The 19,198-nt window shown below is 35.6% G+C and overlaps 1 protein-coding gene across 9 annotated transcripts in view; it reads right to left on the bottom strand.

The window, feature by feature from the left end:
- Positions 1-19,198, bottom strand: part of LCOR (ligand dependent nuclear receptor corepressor) — a 126,351-nt gene that overhangs the window by 70,037 nt on the left and 37,116 nt on the right. For 7 of the 9 annotated variants that reach the window (XM_058543642.1, XM_058543644.1, XM_058543648.1 and 4 more), the window contains one exon: positions 219-284. In XM_058543642.1, coding sequence (XP_058399625.1) covers positions 219-284 — 66 coding nt within the window. Of the gene's footprint in view, positions 1-218; positions 285-8,465; positions 8,492-12,228; positions 12,261-19,198 lie in introns of those variants that run through there. The other 2 variants (XM_058543649.1, XM_058543646.1) reach the window with 2 other exon arrangements.

Below are 19,198 nucleotides of genomic sequence, written 5' to 3'. Positions count from 1 at the left end.
TACTTATTTGCGTTACAATCCTTAACAATAATTGCTCACTAGTTAATATTCAAACATACATTTGCATGATCAACTAAATACAAAAAGATGCTTACATGGATATAGCTTTAACCCACATAAAACTGTGAATAAAAGGGAGAAGGAGACTGAGGCTAAATCACCAACATATCACATGCCACCAGAAAAAATCTGAAATACCAAAAGAAGATTTTGAATACCTTTAAATAAACTGAGATCTTTTAATAATGCAGGTCCAAACAGCCCTTCAAGAATACTTTCAAATCCTGAAAGGATGAAAAAAAATCCATTATTACAATAATATTCTCTATAGTAATTTAATATTAATCTGTTGCATGAAAAAACGATGGTATTTTCTTCCAGTTCTCAAGTATCCCCAGATTATTACTGAAGGGATGCTGAGGAGAGAAACTCAATGACAAATCTAAAACCATTTTTTTTTGGTCAATGGTTAACACTCAAATGAATTCAGAGTACATTCAAGAACAATACAAAACAGCACTAGAAATAACCAATGAAGGAATGGAAATTCACAGGTTCTCTTACATCTTACAAAATCCCAAATACTTCTTTACATAAACTCTTTTTCTTTTCTTTTTTTTTAAAGATTTTATTTATTTATTTTCCCCCCAAAGCCCCAGTAGATAGTTGTATGTCATAGCTGCACATCCTTCCAGTTGCTGTATGTGGGATGCGGCCCCAGCATGGCTGGAGAAGCGGTGGGCGCCGGGGATCCGAACCCGGGCTGCCAGCAGCGAAGCGCGTGCACTTAACCGCTAAGCCATGGGGCCGGCCCTAAATAACAGATTTTTCAAGCTAAGTTTTTTGAAGAAGAAAAATCTTCACTGAGAACATCTATATCACTAAAGAAAAAAGTCATAATATAATATTTGAAAACAAAAAGACCTTTGTAATTATTTCACATTGCCACAATAACTTCCTGCTGGTTCCTTTATGAAGGCAGAACCCACTAATTATACATACAAAAAAAAGTGAAGGCAGGACCCATTAATTATACATACAAAAAAAAGTATGAGAAAAAATTCAAATATACCTGTATATAAATGTTTAAACCATTATCACCTTCTACCAGTATAAAGTAGAAAATGAAAAACAAAGAAAACTTTTCTCATTTATCTCAAATATTGCCAATCAACTCAATGAAAAACAATTAAAAAGATCTTTGCTGTCTTGCTGTTTTCTATGGGTTATTAAGAGAGTAAGGAGGAAAAAGAATAAGGGAATCCGATTGTACCTTTACATAACATAACAGAAATAACTGATTAGAGCAGTGACTCCCAAACCATGTGTCATGGACCTCACTGGCAGCTCAAATAGTTACAAGCGGTCCATGAATCCATATGTACTTTAAGCATGACCTTTAGAAAGAATTAATATTCTTGTGCATTCAGTGTACATACTATTTTTCAAATGCATAGAAATATTATTGTAATGAAGAAAACACAAAAAGTGTAACTGAATTCCTAGTAGTCTGGGGCAGTATGTATTTTGTGACATAATCTACCATCACCTAAGGGTTTATAAACTTTTTTTTAATTGTTAAAAAGTACTCATGTTCAAAAGGGAGGGAATTGCTAATTTAAAATACTGTTAAGTAGCATTTCCTTACCACAAATACAATCACCATAATGGATCTGGAGGGTAAGGGGATAGAAAAGATGGTCCCTGGAAACAGTATTTTATCTGATTATAAGAAAAACATTGTAATGTGTGGGATTTCTTTATCTCTAGTATTAAGCCATCATTTTCAATAGAGTTAACCTCTAGAGTTTGTGTTATTCACATTATAGTTAGAGACTTGATTTTTCTACTATTTTCTAGATCTCTAGGTTCTAGATTTTTCATGTATTAGTAAGGAGCAATTGTTTTTCAACTCTCTTTAGTTCTTCCCATCAAAATTATTCCAAGTATATTAGTAAAAAAACCCCCAAATAACTACCCATTCGAGCAAATGGGAGGAATCTATGCCTGTTTATTATTTGCCTACTATAATTAAAACATTTTCCAATAAATTACTATAATCTCTCTAGGGAGGAGAAAGGACTGGGCTGGGGGTTTTGAGGGTGGAGAGATGGTGGTAAGAGAATGAGAAGGAACTATCTTGGACCTGCAAACTAGATCTCAACATTAGCTTTTTTTTTTTCACCCAAATAAATCCCACAGCCTGCCTCCTACTCTAAAGGCCTCTAAACCCCCCGAAGAAATTCTGATTTCACAAATATTAATGAAAGCATTCAATATCTTCAAAGGACCAAGTACACACTACAAAGAGCTAAAGGAAATTACAGGTGGCGCTTATCCCGAAGAGCAATCTAATACGCTTTTACTTGGGTTTATATGAAATTATGACAAATTCGAAACTTGCATGCCAAGCATAAATTCTTCAAAAGAAAAAATGTAAATATAGTAAGAAATAATACCGAGAAAGAAAAAAGCAAAGAAAAGCTTTGGGAAATAAAATTTTAAAAAACACAAAAGATAATAAAACTTGAAAGAATAAGAAAACAGAATAAGAACTTCATCGATAACACATAAACACTAAAAAAAACAAAATCACACATCAAAAGGCAGTGAAAGGGAAAGGAATCAAACAAGAAAAAATCTGGTCATGAATGCAATGACTTAACCACAACTAATTTTGATCAAAATAGTTACCAGAGGGGAAGGGGGGAGGGAGGAGGGTGAAAGGGATAATTCGGTACATGTGTGTGGTGATGGGTTGTAATTAGTATTTTGGTGGTGAACATGATGTAATCTATGCAGAAATAGAAGTACAATGATGTACACCTGAAATTTTTACAATGTTATAAACCAATGTTACTGCAATAAACAAAAAATTAAAAAAAAAAAAATAGTTAACTGTAAACAAGTCACTCCTCTTTTGCTCATATCTGCAACAATACCTTAAACCTTACAAATATTGATTGGGCACTGTAAAGCCATATTTTGCTATCCTCTCTTAACTGAATTTAATGCCACTCAGTTTTATTAATATTAAATATTGAATTTAGCAGTTGCGTAGCAACAAGGAATGTCTCATGTGCTATGCATGACATTAACAAAAGGCAAATAAGGAAAGAACAAATGTATTCAAAATTTATACCATGATCTCACAGAAAAGCCATGAAGATCAATAACAAAATGCCATGGAAAATTAAATAAATACTGAAAAAGACAGCCATATCATTATGTTCAATCACTAGGGCTTAAAAAACACTTTTATGTAATATATTACATATAAAGAAATATTAATAATTTTATTGCACATGACTTGCTTTCCAAAGAATTTCTATCCAACTCACAACTGGTCTCAAAGCTGGTCTCCAGTCTCGTCACTGCGACCTGCACTGTCTTCAGACTGTATTCCTAAAACACTGCTTTGACTATGTCACTATCTGCTCAGGAAAATTCCACTTTGTTTAAAAAACAAATTCCAAAATCCTGAGTCCAGCAATTAAAGCTGCTTATAATTTAACCCTGACCTACTGTCAGTAGCCTTATTTCCCAGAACTCTCCTGCTCATTCTCAGAGCTCCAGTCAGGTTGGTATTCTCATGTATTCATTCAGTCATCATCTCTACCTCCTAATATTTTCTCAAGTCTTTGTATCTCACCTCTACCCAAATACATTATCTCCCTCAAGGCACTCTTCAACTTGTTCAACAAACACATATTTGCTTATTCAACATACATTAACTGACAGCCTACCACCTACCAGGAACAGTGGCAGGCACTGAGTAGGCAGTGGTGAACAGACACCGTGCCTGCCCTCATGGAGCTTTGGTTTTCAGCTTCCTCATCCTCAGAATTCACATGACACTGCCCCCTTTTAAATAAATGTAAATTTCCTTATGTTTTCTGTCATGTGCAAAGCACTGGCTATGCAAGTATCCTGTAAAATAAAATTTGTCAGAGGCTATCTAAACCCTGTTTTTTTTTTCTTTTCATGTGTTTATGTCTTATCTCAAGGATTTAACGCTCCAGGAAAGCTAGGAAGGTCTTCCTGTTTCCTGCAACGTTTCTCTTATATCTACATGCCTGGTTTTTAGCTTCTGCTTTACTCACGTAAGTCTCAAAAACAGAAGCTAGAAGATTAAAATTTCTCACAAATTTCCTTCTTCGATCTAAATCATAATCTCTACTCTCTTTATGTCTAACCAAAAGGGGAAAGGCAGGTTATATAAGCAACGGGATATGAACATGTCAAATACACAGCCAACTAAGATAAGCAATTTAGCCTATACGTTTGAAATAAAGAAAAATATTACGGATGGAATGGAAAAAATGGTTCATGGGTCTTGGGAACCTCTCCTCTGAGATAACCCGGACAGAAATGAGCAGTGTGAGGGACAAAGAGGTGCTGAAGGAAAACGAGGAGCATATCAGAAAATCAGTAATTTTTACATCAAGGTCCCTTGGGTATCTTGTGAAACTTGGTGCTTGGTATAAAAGAGCTCGATCTTCAACAGAGTATTATAATTTTATAAAATATCAGTTCAAAGGTGCTTGCTGTTAACAATCATCAACTAATGTCCTAATAAACAAAGAGGGGACTGACAGTATATGGAGTTCTTCACTTAAAACTCAGGGTATAGGGGCTGGCCCGGTGGCGCAAGCGGTTAAGTGCGCGCACTCCGCTGCGGCGGCCTGGGGTTCGCTGGTTCGGATCCCGGGCGCGCACCGACGCACTGCTTGGTAAGCCATGCTGTGGCGGCGTCCCATATAAAGTGGAGGAAGATGGGCACCGATGTTAGCCCAGGGCCGTCTTCCTCAGCAAAAAAGGAGGAGGATTGGCGGATGTTAGCTCAGGGCTGATCTCCTCACAAAAAAAAAAAAAAAAAAAAAAAAAAAAAAAACTCAGGGTATATAACTACTTGCCAACACCCCACTGAACTTCATAACAAGTGAGCCCCAAAATGAAAATAATTTAAAAGCACCAGATTATATAATCTTTTATATTCTATCCAAGTTAATAAAAAGTAATTAATCCCCTTTTATTGATGTTCCAGCTATCTCACCATGTCATAAAACCAAGGAAGTTTGGATGAACTTTTATAAGTAATGAACAAAAACCAGGCTCCTCATTACTAGGCAATTCATCCCACTGTTGGACAACTACATTCATTAAGAGTTCTTTCTCGCTCCCTGAGCATCTGCTCCTGGCCCATGCACTCCGAGGAGTCCATTTTGCTGGCCCATTTACCACTCTCAGAATTACCTAGCACAAGAACTGCCGAAAAAACCTAACCAGGTATACTGAAGAGAAACAATAATCTAATCACAACTAGTGGCCCAAACTGAAACAGAATTAATGAAGAAAAAACACTACAACTTGAAGAAAAATTATAAATAGTATTTCTATTGAGAGCAGGGAGAAACCACATTAAAAAAAAAAACAGCAAGCTGCTCTGAAAAAAGGAGTAGAGACTATGTGTCTAAGGGAGGGAAAAAAAAGAAAAAAAAACTGCCAAAATAACCAAATAGAGGTATTAGGTAGAAAAATATACAACAAATTAGTGATTTAGAAAACCAACTTAAGAAATACCCCCATAATGTACAGTGAATCTGAAGAAACAGAAACCACGGAAAAAGATTAGAGATGAGGAGGTTGCCAGGACATTCAATATCTGTAAAACAGGATTTCCGTAACAAGGAAGACTATAACTTAAAAAAATATTAAATTTAAAACAAAAGGGAAGGAGGAGGAGAAAAAGGAGAAGAAGAAAACTTCCTAATGTTGAATATCATCTTGAGTCTTCATATCTAATGGGCTCTGAGAAGTACTGGGTCAGAACACTTAGGGGAAAAACAAGTATATACATGTAGAACTCTCCTGGTAAAATATCTGAATTTCAACAATAAAAGTTTAAAAGCTCCAAATAAGGGAAAATTTTTACTTAATTTTACTTATAATAAGAGGAAAGAGATTTAGATTGCCAATTATTTCATCAGTAAAAGTAAATGCTAAAAGCCAATGGAGCTACGTTTACAAAATTCTGAGGGTAAAAAAAAAAACTTTTTGTAACCAATCTATTACTCATAGATATGAGTAAAAGAAAGAAATTACAGTCATGTGCCACATAACAACATTTCAGTCAATGACAGACTGCATATACAACAGTGGGCCCATAAGATTAGAACCATATAGCCTAGGTGTGTAGTAGGCTGTACCATCTAGGTTTGTGTAAGTACACTCTATGATGTTCGCACAATGCTGAAATCACCTAATGACGCATTTCTCAGAACGTATCTCTGTTGTTAAGCAATGCACAACTATACTAGATATGCTCTGATTTGGAAAGTAGGATAGCCATTCACTTTGGGGGTAAGAGTTACTTAAAGCAGTTCAGCTCAATAAAAAGTCATTCAGAACAAAGACTTCCTAAAAAGGGAAACACTATTTATATAAAAAATAATGGTAAGCAATATACCAGTAAAACTAATAGTTAAGGGTAAATAGTTGTTACTAATTTAGGGGTTCAGTTTAATATGACAAATAAGAAAGGATTCTTTAAGTAGATGAATGCAACATTATTTTAAAAATTAATAATTTAGGAATAACATCTCAAATTATTACAACAAAATCTTAGGTGAAGAAGAGTAAAATATGCTTAAGTAAAGTATGCTAAGATCAAATGTTTATGTGGGGTGAAGGAGCAATTTGTGTCATCAATCTTTGATGTTGATAAGGAAATACAGGCTTAAAATAAATTTGCTTAAAATGTTTGGGTAAAGCTGAAGAATTTCCAAATCACCAGAGGAAATAAAGAACAACAACAAAAAAGGTCAATTATAAAAGTAAATAAAACTAAAAACTAAAAAACTAAAAAGCGCACAAACAAGAAACACAAAAAATAATTTCAGGAATAATACCAAACATGTACGTTACAATAAAAGTTAACTGAATTAACTAAGTAAAAGAGAAAAGGCTGTTAGAGTACAGCAACATACAGTTTATAACAGACTCAAAGTGATATAGATACGTTGAAACTACATAGAAAAATGTAAAAAAAGGAAAGAAAAAAGAAAGCAATGAAATAGGTGGCAATAACAATATCAGACAAAGAAGAATTCAAGGATAAAAACATAAAACAAAATAATGATTTTTTTCCTATTACTAAAAGGGTAATCTATGTCATGAGTGAAATGGACCTATAATTTTTTTCTTATAATAGCTCTGTTTGGGTTTGACATCTAGCCTCACAGAAAAAGTTGGGATACATTCCCTCTTTTTCAATCTCCTGGAAGAGGTGACAGAAAATTGGGAAGCTCTCCTCCTTAAAAGTTGGGATGAACTCACATGTAAAACCATCTGGGGTTATTTTCTTTGAGATAAGAGTTTTAACTATTAAAAAACTTACCTAATAGTTACAGAACCGTTCAAGCTCTTTATTTCTTCTTGAGTTGGTTTGTGGCAAGTTATATTTTTATTTAATTTCCAAATTATTGGCATATGGTTGTTGACAGTATTTTCCCTTATCTTTTTTAAAATTGTGGTAAAATATACATAAATACAAAATTTACCATTTTAACCATTTTTAAGTGTTTCATTAAATATATCTACCTTGTTTGCACCATCATCCATTTCCAGAACCTTTTTCATCTTGCAAAACTGAAACTCGATACCCATTAAACAATAACTCCCTATTCCCCCCTACCCCCAGCCCTGTCAACCACCATTCTACTTTCTGTCTCTATGAATGTGACTACTGTAAGTATCTCTCAAGTGGAATCATACAGTATATGTCATTTTGTGACTGGCTTATTTCACTTAGCATAATGTCCTCAAGAGTCATCCATGCTGCAGCATGTGACAGGATTTCCCTCCTTTTTAAGGCTGAATAATATTCCATTGATGCATAGATCATATTTTGTTTATCCATTCATCCATCGATGGACACTGGGTTGCTTCCACCTTTTGGCTATTGTAAATAATGCTGCTATAAATCCCTTATCTTTTAAATCTCTTCTTTACCTGTAGTCTTCATTTTCATATTATTATTTATTTGTGTCTTTTATTCCTTGATCAATCTTGCCAGGTTTGTTTTCTGAGTTTTTTCCCCTCAAAAAAATCCACTTTTGACTTTTTTTGATGTTTTCTATCATATCTTTGTTTTCTGGTGCATTAATTTTCACTCTAAGTTTATCTTTCTATTTTTTTCAGGTTTATTCTTTTGTTCTTTTTCTGACTAATGATAGAAGCTTAGTTCACTTATTTTCAGGTTTCCCTCAAAATTTTTTTAAACAAAGAATTAAATATAGGAATGATTTAAGAGAACTAAACCTTTAATTCTTTTGTATTAAGAAGTAATCTAGGATAAATAAAATGTAGTACGTATATCCTCATAACGGATTATTACAATATAGATGAATGAACTTCAAAACATTATGCTAAACGACAAAGGCAAGAAATAAAAGACTCCATACCATATGATTCCATTTATATGAAATGTCCAGAAAAGACAAATCTATGGAGACAAAAAGTAGATTAGTGGTTTTCTAGGGCTGAGAGTGAAAATGGGAACTGCAAATGGACACGTTTCTTTTTGAGGTGATGGAAATTTTCTAAAGTTAGATTTTGGTGATGACTGGACAACTTTGTATACAATAAAAATTGATGAATTGCCAGGGCCAGCCCGGTGGTGTAGTGGTTAAGTTCACGTGCTCCACTTCGGCAATGCGGGGTTCACCAGTTCAGATCTTGGGCGTGGACCTGCGCACCACTCATTAAGCCATGCTGAGGCGGTGGCCCACAGAGAGCAACTAGAAGGATGCACAACTACGACATACAATTATCTACTGGCGCTTTGGGGGAGAAAAAAGGAAGAAGATTGGCAACAGATGTTAGCTCAGGGCCAATCTTCCTCCTCAAAAATAAAAAAATCAGTGTATTGTACACTTAAAATGGGTGAACTGTAAGGTGAGTAAATTATATCTCAACAAAGCCGTTAACAGGGCCGGCCCTGTGGCGTAGCGGTTAAGTGCGCTTGCTCTGCTGCTGGCAACCCCGAGTTCGGATCCCGGGCACACACCGACGCACCGCTTGTCAGGCCATGCTGTGGCGGTGTCCCACATAAAGTGGAGGAAGATCGGCATGGATGTTAGCTCAGGGTCAGTCTTCCTCAGCAAAAAGAGGAGGATTGGCATGGACGTTAGCTCAGGGCTGATCTTCCTCACACACACACAAAAAAGCTGTTAAAATAAGTAATCTACGCATATTTGGTAAATATTTGTAATGTTTTAAGGAAATTTGGCCTATTAGAGAGCCAGCCTTGTAATTCTAATTTAAAATGTAGAATTGAATAGCTGCTTTAGACTTGTGGTTTTAGATTGAAATCTTAATAAATTTGCATAGTGTATTTAAAAAGTTACACAACTTAAGAATAATCACCTATTTAAATGATTAGATTTACAAGATTTATTTAAGTATCTAGGAAGGTTTTGTTTAGTAAATCAATATTTAAAGACAAAACAAAAATTTTAATTTATAGTTACAAATTAAAATGTTTTAAGAAGTTAAACTAAAATACAGTCACACTTGCTTAACGACAGGGATACTTTCTGAGAAATGCATCATTAGGCGACTGTTGTTGTGCGAACATCATAGAGTGTGTTGAAGGGGAACAAAATATGCCACCCCAAAACGTGTCTCTTTAACAGGAGGACTATTTTAGGCTAATTATTTTTAAGAAACAAAAGACTCAAAGTTTTTCTTGTTACATCCCCTTTAACTGCCTAAAAGAATTCAGATGAAAAAACCTGTCTCAGGAAGGGAGCTATCACCTTAGTATAACAGGAACTAGGTGGTAGACAGGGGAGGAAGCTAGAAAAGCCTGTTTGTTGGGCTCCCCATTGTGTTATTCTGTTTCTGTGTGGCCAAACACTTGTTCTCCAAATGTTTGCTCCTTTTTACTTACATGTGAATTGCCTTCCTTCCACCTTAAGTCCCTGACTCTCTCTAAGCTGAGGGCTTCAGCCATTTTGGTTAGTTACTCGGTGTTCCTGGGTTTCTCTCATGTATATGTTACTAAAATTTTGTTTTTCTCCTGTTAATCTGTCTCATGTCAATTTAATTCTTTGACCAGCCGGAAGAACCTAGAAGGGTAAAGGAAAATTTCTTATTCCTCTACAGTACTTACACAAACCTACATGGTATAGCCTACTACACACTACACACCTAGGCTATATGGTACTAATCTTACGGGACCATATGTGGTCATATATTGGGTCCATTGTCGACCAAAACATCATTAGGCGGTGCATGACTGTATTTATCAAAAGTTTGTTAAAATTAGAGTAAGATCTGTATTTTAGGAGAACTAGATTTTAAAAATAAGTTTAAATAAAGTGAACATTAAATTAGACATCAAACTATGCACTGTCTTTTCTATATACAAGGCCATTCTAAAGGATATTATTTTTAAAACCTCACATTTAATATCAAAAACCAATCAAGTATTTATTCAGAGCTCACCAGTGGGGATTACAGGAGTTAGGTTTGAAATATATGCTCTGCCACTAAGATTTACACACATTTCTGCTACCATGCATATACTGATAACTCTCCCATCTCTTATCTCTTGCCCCAGATCTTAATTCTAATTGCCTGCTTCATATCATCACCAAGATATCCCAAAAACATCAAAAAGTCCAAATCAAAATCATTCTACTCCTCTTCTCTCATCTCAACCAGTGATGACTCCTGTATTCCTTACCAGGAAAATGGCATCACTAACCCTCTCCCCCTCAAGTCATTCAGGTTACAAATCTCAGACAGTCATGATTCCACTCTTTCCCTAAGTCAGTCACCAAGTGTTCCAGTTACTGAGTCTTATTCATTCTAATTCAGAAAGATTGATCCAAATCTATTCTCTCTTCTCCATCTCTAAATTCAGGCCTTTACCATTTCTTACGTTAATAACTACAATTGCAGTACATATCATTCACGTTGAAAATAGTAGCAGTGGTTATTAATTGAGTCCTTAGTATCAGGCAAGCACTGCGTCAGGTTACTTCATACTCATTATAACAAAATCTTCAGAGGAACACTGTCAAACAGGTTTTATTACCACCTAGTACAGATAAGAAAACTGAAAATCTGAGCAGCTCATTTTTTCATACAGCTACAAAGACAGCCTAGGTTTAAAACCAGGCCTATGATTCTAAAGCCCAGGCTCTTTCCACTTCATCACAGTACCTATTAACAACATCTCTTAACTTTTAATTCATCTTACTATTTCAACATTCCTCTACACCAACCATCACCACAGGAATCCATCCTTCATATTGCTGCTGAACTTCTTTCATCTTTTCTCGGTTTTAAAAACCTATGATGGGGACCAGCCCAGGGGCACAGCGGTTAAGTGCGCGTGCTCTGTTTCGATGGCCCGGGGGTTCGCCAGTTTGGATCCCAGGCGTGCACTGACGGACCGCTTGTCAAGCCATGCTGTGGCGGTGTCCCATATAAAGTAGAGGAAGATGCACACAGATGTTAGCCCAGGGCCAATCTTCCTCAGCAATAACAAAGAAAGGAGGATTGGCATCGGATGTTAGCTCAGGGCTGATCTTCCTCACAAACTAAAAACCTTTGATGGCTTTACACTGACAATACTGAAGACTTTAAATTCCTGAATGACATACAAGATCACTGAGGGTCTATCTAGTCCTAAACTACCTTTTCAGTCTCCTCTGCCACCATTTTCTGTCCACACACACTATGCTCTGGCCAGACTTACTTATCAGTCATTACATAAATGTCAATGCTTCCATGACTTATGAGTATAACATGTCCTCTGCCTAGAAAAGTTCTCCTGCAATCCTCAATGTAGTTAATTCTAAGGGATCCCTTATCTCATCCTATAAGCCCCAAGCAAAGTTAGGAACATCCTCATCAATGCTAAAGTTGTACTACCCATACACTATACTATAATTATTTTTTTGGCATTTTATCCACTAGATTTTGAGCAAAGAACTGGAGCCTATTCATCTTTTTCTTAACATCAGCCTATTCCTTAACCTGAAGTCAAAAAATGTTTGTTGGATTAATGCAAACACACCCTTCCTAATTCCATATCCTTATATTTACCTGGGTGGTTTGAGATTTTTATAATGACTCTACTTTGTGTGTCTGGCATGTTGCAAACCCAAAGAAATAGAAATAAAGTAAATAAAATAGAAGGGTAATTGATACCTGATGGAAAAAGGACAGTTTTCTGCTCCACCTCAACCAAGTTCCCTGTACCTATGAACTAAAATCAGAACATAATTAATGGCTTGCTTTGCTGGTCCATGAACAGAGATGACAGGACACTTTTTTTTGTGCAAAGCTGTAATCACAGCAAAGACAGAAATAAATCCAGAGAGATAAAGTTCTGAAAAATAACAATATTAATATATTAAGAAGGGGGCTGGCCCCGTGGCTTAGCGGTTAAGTGCGTGCGCTCCGCTGCTGGCAGCCCGAGTTCGGATCCCGGGCGTGCACCGACGCACCGCTTCTCTGGCCACGCTGAGGCCGCGTCCCACATACAGCAAATAGAAGGATGTGCAACTATGACATACAACTATCTACTGGGGCTCTGGGGGGAAAATAAATAAATAAATAAAATTAAAAAAATATATATATTAAGAAGGGATAAGGAATATGTACTAAGTAGCTGGCATATTACCAAAACAATTTCATATAATTATATTTACATACATAATGCCATAAATGAGATTCCAAGACGTTAAGTAACCAAAATCACAAAGGTAGTAGTAGCTAGGTCAGATGATTTAGTTCTTTGGAAATCCAAGGGCAGTTTTGGTTCAATTTTTTCTATTTCCAAACTGTCTTGGGTAGAGTAATTATGCTAAAAAGAGGCATTTAAATGCAAATCTGAAGTTGATTAGGAATGAGTCAATTACACCAGGAGTTCACAATCTGTGGGCCACAATTCCTTAGAGAAATTCAGTCATTACAAGGTCAGTAAATCCATATGAGCACTGTTTGTAAAGTAAATAAAAATGTGCTTATATATACAGCCACTACTTTTCTGAACACATTTTGCTGTGAACAAAATACATATTTCTTTAAAGAGCATTATTGAATTCATAATAGCCTTTGTCATTATATATTTTTCAAAGATACTAAAAATAGAATACAATGGAAGAGATCAGAAATTTCTTTCTTTTTCTTTTTTTTTTTTTCCAGGTTGAAGTAAAAAGGTTTTCTATCGTTTCTGAGCCTCTTTTCCTGGGTGGACTATAGATATTTATTGAGCGTCTACTATGAGTCAGGCACTAGGGATGCAGCTGTGAAAAATACAGAGAAAAGTTCCTATCTTGGAAATTTAATTCTGGCAGAGGAGACAAATGATACAAATAATAATGATGATGATGATAAATAATGTGTGGTAAGCATAAGTAGAAGAAGTAGTGGCTGAACAAGAATATAGCAGAGTAGAAGGATAATAACTAAGCCCTGATACTAAACCCTGACTGATAACACTGAGAAATGCTGAGGAGGGACTGAGCAGAGAGGAGAATTTTTAGAGATCAAGAAAAGACTCTAAGAGGCAACATGTTTGAGCACTGAATGAAGTGAGGGAGTAAGCCATGTAGATATCTGGGACAGGAATGTTCTAGGCAAGGAAACAGCACTAAAGCAGTATATGGTTTGAAGTATAATGTATTTGGGAAACAGCAAGAAAGTTGATATAGTCTGAGCAAAGTGAATAAGGTAGAACGTAGGAATCTACTAGAATCAGAGATCTAGATGCAAGATCATGTAGGCCATGGTAGGAGACTGGATAATGAATTTAATAGAAATCCACTAGTTTTACATTTGGGTAGTGGTGAGGTCACATGATCAGATTTATATTGTTTAAGATTACCAGGTGGCTGCATGGATAACTGATTATGAGGAAAGTACTATATTACAATAGCCTTGATAAGAGAGAATGGTGGCTTGAACTAGAGTGGCAGTTATAGAGGTAGAGTAGTGGCTGTATACAGAGTATATTTTGAAGATAAAACCAACTTGCTTTGATGATGCAAGGCAGAATGTGAGGGAAAGGAGCTGAAAACAACACTTAGGCTTTTGGTCTGAGGATGGGGTGAATGGGATGGGATTTTCTAAGAGCGAGAAGACTGGAGGAGAAACAGGTTTGGAAGACAGAAATCCAGTTCAGTTTTGGACATGTTAAATCTGACATGCCTCTTAGAAATCAAAGTGGATATATGCAGGAGGTAACTGAACGGGTGAGTGTAAAATTTAAAGGAGACCCTAGGATCAGAGATATAAAACTGGAAATCATCAAAGTACAGATAGAATTTAAAGCCTTAGAACTAGATGAGATCATATTAGCTAATGAGGGCATATAAAAAGGAAAGGAAGGAAAAGGAATGAATACTGAAGCACCCCAATGTTCACCAATTAGGAAGAAAAAGAGACTGAAAATATGACCAGGTCTTATTCATGGTTATATTTCCAGCATCTGGCAAGCAACTTGGTGGTAAGCACTCAAAAAATACTACCTGATATGAACTATTGTATATAGCATGTAATTAAAATAAATGCATATAATACCCCCCCCACACACACAAGAGATGATTCTGAAAGAAAGCACATCCCTTTTGATATAGTCAAACACATTTCTTTAAATATATCTAATTTGCATATTTTACAAATCATTAGTTTATGATACACCTCCAATTATAAATATATACCTTAATATACGGCAGTACAAAAGACCAAACTTCACTCCAGCCCCCACTGGAATAAGCTTCAGCATGTTTTAGAAAATTTTAAATTACACCAAAGTTTAAGTTAGCCTTCAGACTTATATACATATTTACACATAACGTAAATTCTTAATAGTTTTCCTCCGCTCAAAAACGTTCAATGATTACCAACAGAATAAAATCCAAACTATGAAGTCTGGCTTTTAAATCTTTCCAAAAGCAAACCTTTTCAACACTCTTCTCCTCTGATTTCCTTCAAGCACACTCAAACTATCCTGTTTCTTAAACATAACTTGCTTTTGCTCGTCTTGATCCCTTCTTCACACCATGTTCCTTCTGCCTAGTGTTCTTCTCTCAAATCTCAATAGTCTTGATCATGCTTGGTCTTCAAGGCCACAGATCAAAAGTCCCTTCCCACTGTTATCTTTCCTCCCAATTGACTCTCAGTATCTTTCACTTTATCTGTCCTGAATTTTCGACACGAATACATTTTATGTATCCAACTGAATTTTACACTCAATGTTGTAATGTAATTTAAGGAACACTAGTATTCTAGAAAGTAAGAGACTAGTGAGTAAGGGCTTGGATTCTGGAGCCAGATTACCTGGGTTCAAATTTCTGACTTTGCCTTTTAATAGTTCTGTGGCCTCGGGCAAGTTATTTGTCTTCTTTACCCTTCACCTTCCTTGGCTATAAAATTGTCTTGATCTCAAAAAATTAAGATAATTAAAAAAATATTTGGGAACTGTTTAGAATAATGTCTGAAAGCATGATAGAAGCACTCTATTATAAAGTATTTGAGAAAGAAAAGAAGGGAGGGAGGTTATATTTTGGTTTCTAACTCTTTTTTTTCCTACATATTATAACAGACAACTACATACAACAATAATTATAAATCTATGTTGACTGGCATGTAATGCATAAAGATGTGATTTGTGACAACAACATAAAGCAGGGGGACAGAGCTACATTGGAGCAAAGTATTTTGTATACTATTGAAACTAAGTTTTATTAATTTGAAATGAATGCAATAAAGATGTTAATTACATATCCCAAGGGAAAACACTAAAAAAAACCCTAAAAATTGTATAGTAAAAGAAATGAGAAGGGAATCACAACGGTACATCAGAAAATATTTACATAACACAAAAGATGGCAGTAAGAGAAGACTTCTAAATTGACATAAGACGAGTAGAAAACAAATAGCAAAAGGCACATCCGTCTTCATCAGTAATTACGCTGCATAATGATGTTTTGGTCAACAATGGACCGCATATACAACAGTGGTCCCATAAGATCAGTACCATATAGACTAGGTATGTAGTACACTATTCCATCCACAGGGTGTAAGTACACCCTATTATGTTTGCACAATGATGAAATCATCTAATGATGCATTTCTCAGAACATGTGTCTGTTGTTAAGTGATGCATGACTGTACATTAAATGTAAATGGATTAAACTCTCCAATTAAGAGAGAGAGATGGGCAGAACAGATTAAAAAAAAAACATGATCCAACTATATGCTGTCTACAAGAGACTTGCTTTAGACCCAAAGACACAAAGAGGTTGAAAGTGAAAGAAAAGAAAAAGACAGTTCATGAAAATAGCAACTGGAAGTGAAATGGAGTAGATATACTAATACCAGACAAAATATATGTTAAGATAAAACTTGTTACAATAGACAAAAAGGACATTATAAAACAAAAGAGGCAATCTATCAAGAAGATTTAATAATTAAAAATATATATGCACATAACAGAGCCTCAAAATATATGAAGCAAAAAACGACAGACGTGAAGGAAGAAATAGCTCAAAAATAATAGTTGGAGACTTCACTATGCCACTTTCAATAACGAATGAAACAACTAGATAAAAGATAAACAGGACACAGAAGACTTGAACACCACCATAAATCAACTAGACCTAACAGACTAATAGAAAACTCTGCCCAACAAGAGCAGAATATATATTCTTCTCAAGAGCACATGGAACATTCTCCAGGGTAGACCATATGTTAGGCCACAAAAAACATCTCAATAAATTTAAAAACTTGTAAATCATACAAGTATTTTCTTCACCAATAACGTAATGAAATTAGAATCAATAACAGGAAAACTGAAAAATTCTCAAATATACGGAAATTAAACAACACATTCTTTTTTTTTTTGGTGAGGAAGATTAGCCCTGGGCTTATATCCATGCCCATCTTCCTCTACTTTTTTTATATGTGGGACACCTGTCACGGCATGGCTTTGATAAGCGGTGTGTAGGTCTGTGCCCAGGACCCAAACCTGCGAACCCTAGGCTGCTGAAGCGGGGTGTGCGAACTTAACCACTATGCCACTGCACCAGCCCCTAAACAACATGTTCTTAATCAATGAGTCAAAGAAGTAATCACAATGAAAATTAGAAAATACTCTGAGAAGAATGAAAAAAAAAAAAAAACACAACATACAAAAACGTATGGGATGCAGCAAAAGCAGTGCTCAGAGAGAAATTTATAGCTGTAAACATCTACATTAAAAAAGAATATTACGGGGGGGCCGGCCCGGTGGCGCAAGCAGTTAAGTGCGCACACTCCACTGCGGTGGCCTGGAGTTCACAGGTTCGGATCCTGGGCACACACCAATGCACCGCTTCTTAAGCCACGCTGTGGCAGCGTCCCATGGAAAGTGGAGGAAGAGGGGCACAGATGTTAGCCCAGGGCCAGTCTTCCTCGGCAAAAAAAGAGGAGGATTGGCATCGGATGTTAGCTCAGGGCTGGTCTGCCTCACACACACACACAAAAAAACAGAATATTACAAATCAATAACCTAACCTTCCACCTTAAGGGAAACGAGAAAAAGAAGAAACTAAATGTAAAGCAAGCACAAGGAAGGAAATAATAAAGATTAGGGCAAAGATTTAAAAAAGAGAGAGATTAGAAAAAGAGAGAAAATCAGTGAAACCAAATCTTCTTTGAAAAGATTAACAATATTGACAAACCTTTAGCAAGATTGACCAAGAAGTAAGAGAGAGAAGACGCAATTTACTAAAATCAGGAATGAAAGTGGGGACATCACTACTGACTACAGAAATAAAAAGAATTACAAAAGAATACTATGAACAAGTGTATGCCAACAAATAGATAACGTAGATGAAATGGACCAATTCCTAGAAACAAACTACTAAAACTGACTCAACAAGAAATAAAAAATCTGATAGACCTATAACAAGTAAAGAGATTAAAACAATAATAAAAATAACTTCTGACAAAGAAAAGCCAAGGGCTATATGGCTTCACTGATGAATTCTACCAAATATTTCAAGAAGAAATAACATCAATTCTTCTCAAACTTTTCCAAAAAATAGAAGAGGAATGAATACTTCCTAACTCACTCCATGAGACTGGTACTATCCTGATACCAAAGACAGACGAAGACATTATAAGAAAACTACAGGCTAATATCCCTCATGAATACAGATGCAAGAATCCTCAAAAAAACATTAACAAGCCAAATGCAGCAGCATATTAAGAGGACTATACATCAGGGATTTACCCTAGGAATGCATGGGTGGTTCAACGTACAAAAATCACTCAATTGAAAAAAAAATCAATCACCATATTAATAAAACGAAAGGGAAAAAAATAACATGATCATCTCAATTGACACAGAAAGAGCATTTGACAAATTCCAACACCGTTTCATGACAAAAACACTCAACAATCTAGGAATAGAAAGGAGCTTTCACAACCTGATAAACGGCATCTATGAAAACCTCATAATTGAACACACTCAATGAAAGACTGAAAGCTTCCCACTAACATGAGGAATAAGACAAGGATGTTCACTCTTGCCACTTCTTTCAACATTGTCTGGAAGTTCTAGCCAGGGCAATTAGGTAAGAGAAAAAGAAATAAAACGCATCCAAATTGGAAAGGAAGAAGTAAAACTACCTCCTTTCGCAGATATCATGATCTTATATATAGAAAAATCCTAAAGAAATCTACAGAAAAACTATTAAATCTAATACATAAGCTCAGCAAGATTGCAGGAATACAAGAATAACATACAAAAATCAGTTGTATTTTTATACACTAGCAATGAACAATCTGAAATTAAGGAAACAATTCCATTTATAATAGTATCAAAAAGCATAAAATACTTAGAAATAAATTTAACCAAGGAGGTAGAAGAAGTGCACCCTGAAAACTGCAAAACAATGTTGAAAAAAAATTTAACAGACTTAAATAAGGGAAGGGAAAGACATTCCAGGTTCCTAGATCAGAAGACTTAATATTGTTAAGATGGCAATACTCCCTAAATTGATCTACAAATTCAAGGCAATCCATATCAAAATTCCAACTACCTTTTTTGCAGAAATTGACAGGCTGATCCTAAAATTCATAGGGAACCGCAAGGCAGTCCAAATAGCCAAAACAATCTTGTTTCGAA

Source organism: Diceros bicornis, chromosome 6 (genome assembly GCF_020826845.1).
Source record: "Diceros bicornis minor isolate mBicDic1 chromosome 6, mDicBic1.mat.cur, whole genome shotgun sequence".
Classification (NCBI taxonomy): Eukaryota; Metazoa; Chordata; class Mammalia; order Perissodactyla; family Rhinocerotidae; genus Diceros; species Diceros bicornis.
This window is presented reverse-complemented; position numbering and strand designations above follow the sequence as displayed.